Source organism: Octopus bimaculoides, chromosome 12 (genome assembly GCF_001194135.2).
Source record: "Octopus bimaculoides isolate UCB-OBI-ISO-001 chromosome 12, ASM119413v2, whole genome shotgun sequence".
Taxonomy (NCBI): Eukaryota; Metazoa; Mollusca; class Cephalopoda; order Octopoda; family Octopodidae; genus Octopus; species Octopus bimaculoides.
The window spans coordinates 8,876,228-8,878,654 of record NC_068992.1 but is presented as its reverse complement, the minus strand read 5'-3'; the positions used below and the strand labels follow the sequence as shown (position 1 = coordinate 8,878,654).

Genomic DNA, 2,427 nt, shown 5'->3' with positions numbered 1-2,427 from the left:
ATATATAAAGAGAAGGGCGAAAGAGACCCCTTCAGTTACGAATGACCATGGGATTGCACCTAGAAAGTTCCCCTCTGAAGCACAAGTCCGGTAAGGTTGTTTGTTTGTGGAAGACCGGTAGAAGCCCATGCATACCAGTCTCGCCTCTCCACGCCACCGATGTTGTCCAAGGGAAAACCTGATACGTCGCAACTCATTTCTGCAGCTCAGTGAACTGGAGAAACGTGAAATAAAGTGTCTTGCTCAAGAACACAACACACAGCCCGGTCCAGGAATCAAACTCACTATCTCACGATTGAAGCTCAAACTGCTGAGCCATATCTTTTCTCAATTCGAGCTATTTTTCTGTTAGTTTCAGGCGGGTTGCATAATCTAGTGTGTGCATATCTCTTATGACGAATGAAATACATGAGATTCTTCGCATTCTTCTAGCCATCGTCTTCACAACTACTAATACATGATAACCGTTGACTCACGTTAGTGAACACATTGATGATAATATTTGTGGCTTTTGATAGAATATCCGTGTTAAGTAAGATGTACAGAATGATATAGTTTTGTATGTTAGTTAATAAAAGCAAATTAGTAAAGTTAGTATATATTAGTTAACATATTCACAAATACACACACAGAGGAATATAGACGTGCAGTATAAAGAAAGGAAAAAATAAAAATGCGCTTGAAGTCTTTCAAAATATTTATTTACATTTACTTAACCATTTTACAATTCCATCATACTGGAAATACTGTAAATGAAAGGACTGAGAACAATGTCGTATTGTCTCGAGTCTGACTGGAATTAAAACATTTACTCCTTTTTATAGAGAAATTCTGGCTTAAATTGCCATGCTAGGAATTTTGGTGATTTGTTTGTTGCACGTAAATCTTAGGTGTTCACTTAGCAGAATCTGTCCCGTCATTAGAATTTAGTATTTACTGCCTATGAATACCCAGTCTTGTTTCTTGCGGAGCGCTTCTTTTACCTTGTGAAATCTTCATTACAGCTGTTACATTTTGTAGTATAAATTAAGATTTTTGATGTACAAATGAAGAGATTTTTTTTCCAGTGAAATATGTTCTGATGTGAATTTATAATGTCTTCTATAATGTTGATGCAAATTCTGCAGTCAGGCTGACCGCATTTTTTTTTTAGTATAGGTGTTGTGTAAGCGGTGGATAATTTGGCGTTAGTAAGCAATACTTTTAGAAATTTAGGTTGTTTTTTGCTTTTGATTATTTTGTGTATTTCGAGTGCTTGTTTCATTCTTCGATCTTGCATTGAATGTTTCTGTTTTTCTCGAGTTATCTGTTGTGACGTAAGGCAGAATATTTGGCGCATTATTTTTGTAATATGTGATTCTTAAACCTCTTTTGCCTTGTCACGTTCTATTACATTAATAATTTTTTCGAAGACTGGGTTTCAAGTAGAATTTGGTATAATTCTTGGAGTCTTATATTTTGAGTTTCAAAATTCGAAATGAATGAATATATTCTTCGTTATAGATGAAACAGTTACATTCGTTTTCGTATGTTTTGCATCGCAAGAGTTTAATAAGCATTTTTAAGAGTCTGTATATTTGTAGTGGCTGTCAGTTTCAATATTTATATCCTTTTTTTATTTTTAAGATATCCAGGAAGGACAGTCGATTTTCTATTCCATAGTGTTTATTATTCCCGTTGTTTATTAATCAAAATTTTGAAATCAATAAGTTGGTCAAAACCAGAATGAAGTAGTCATCTAAGTTATCTCTCCAATTTTTTAATAGATAATTTGGAGAAGTCGATGTGGTACTTCAGTCTGGATTGTTCGCATATTTGGACGCCAACGGATGCCATGACCAAATTGGTGTACGTTGGGGCAACCACCATTCTCATTGCAGTTCGAGGTATTTGTTCGTAAATGTTGTCACTAAAGTTGAAAAAATCATTTTGTGCGATAAATTTAATTCCTGCAGTAATTTATTTTTATCTATTCGCTCTGGTATTTCATTGAGGAAATTTTCATTGAGGAATTGTATGGCTTCTGATCTATAGTGCATGAGATAGTAGGATAGAGATTTACTTTATTATATATGTGAGACGGTTTACATATTTTCTGAGAGGTGGTTTAACAGGCCTCAGTCACATCTTACAACGCTTGGTATGTATTTTAGAATAGGCTTCAGCAATATGTCTACAATGTTACTGAGTCTCTCTCTCTCTCTCTCTCTCTCTCTCTATATATATATATATATAGTGAGAATTTACAAAAAAAAAAACACAAAAGACGAAGACGGGTATATAAACAACAAACAGATGTATTAGTTTAACACTCGGGAAGTGAGAAAGTCTTTTACGTTTCGAGCTTACACTCTTCGACAGAAAGGAAATAAAGAAATAAACAGGGAGTGAAAATAGAAAAAGGCATAGTGGCTAGCGATCTATCAT

The 2,427-nt window shown here is 34.5% G+C and overlaps 1 protein-coding gene across 2 annotated transcripts in view; it reads right to left on the bottom strand.

Annotated features, from left to right (window-relative positions):
• Positions 1 to 2,427, bottom strand: part of LOC106876751 (receptor-transporting protein 3) — a 35,831-nt gene that overhangs the window by 5,291 nt on the left and 28,113 nt on the right. Inside the window, exon 5 of one of the 2 annotated variants that reach the window (XM_014925438.2) lies at positions 680 to 2,028. The exons of the other annotated variant lie outside the window; for it this stretch is intronic. Within the exon in view, the coding sequence (XP_014780924.1) occupies positions 2,002 to 2,028 (27 nt within the window). The 3' untranslated portion in view covers positions 680 to 2,001. Of the gene's footprint in view, positions 1 to 679; positions 2,029 to 2,427 lie in introns of those variants that run through there. 2 annotated transcript variants of the gene reach the window in all.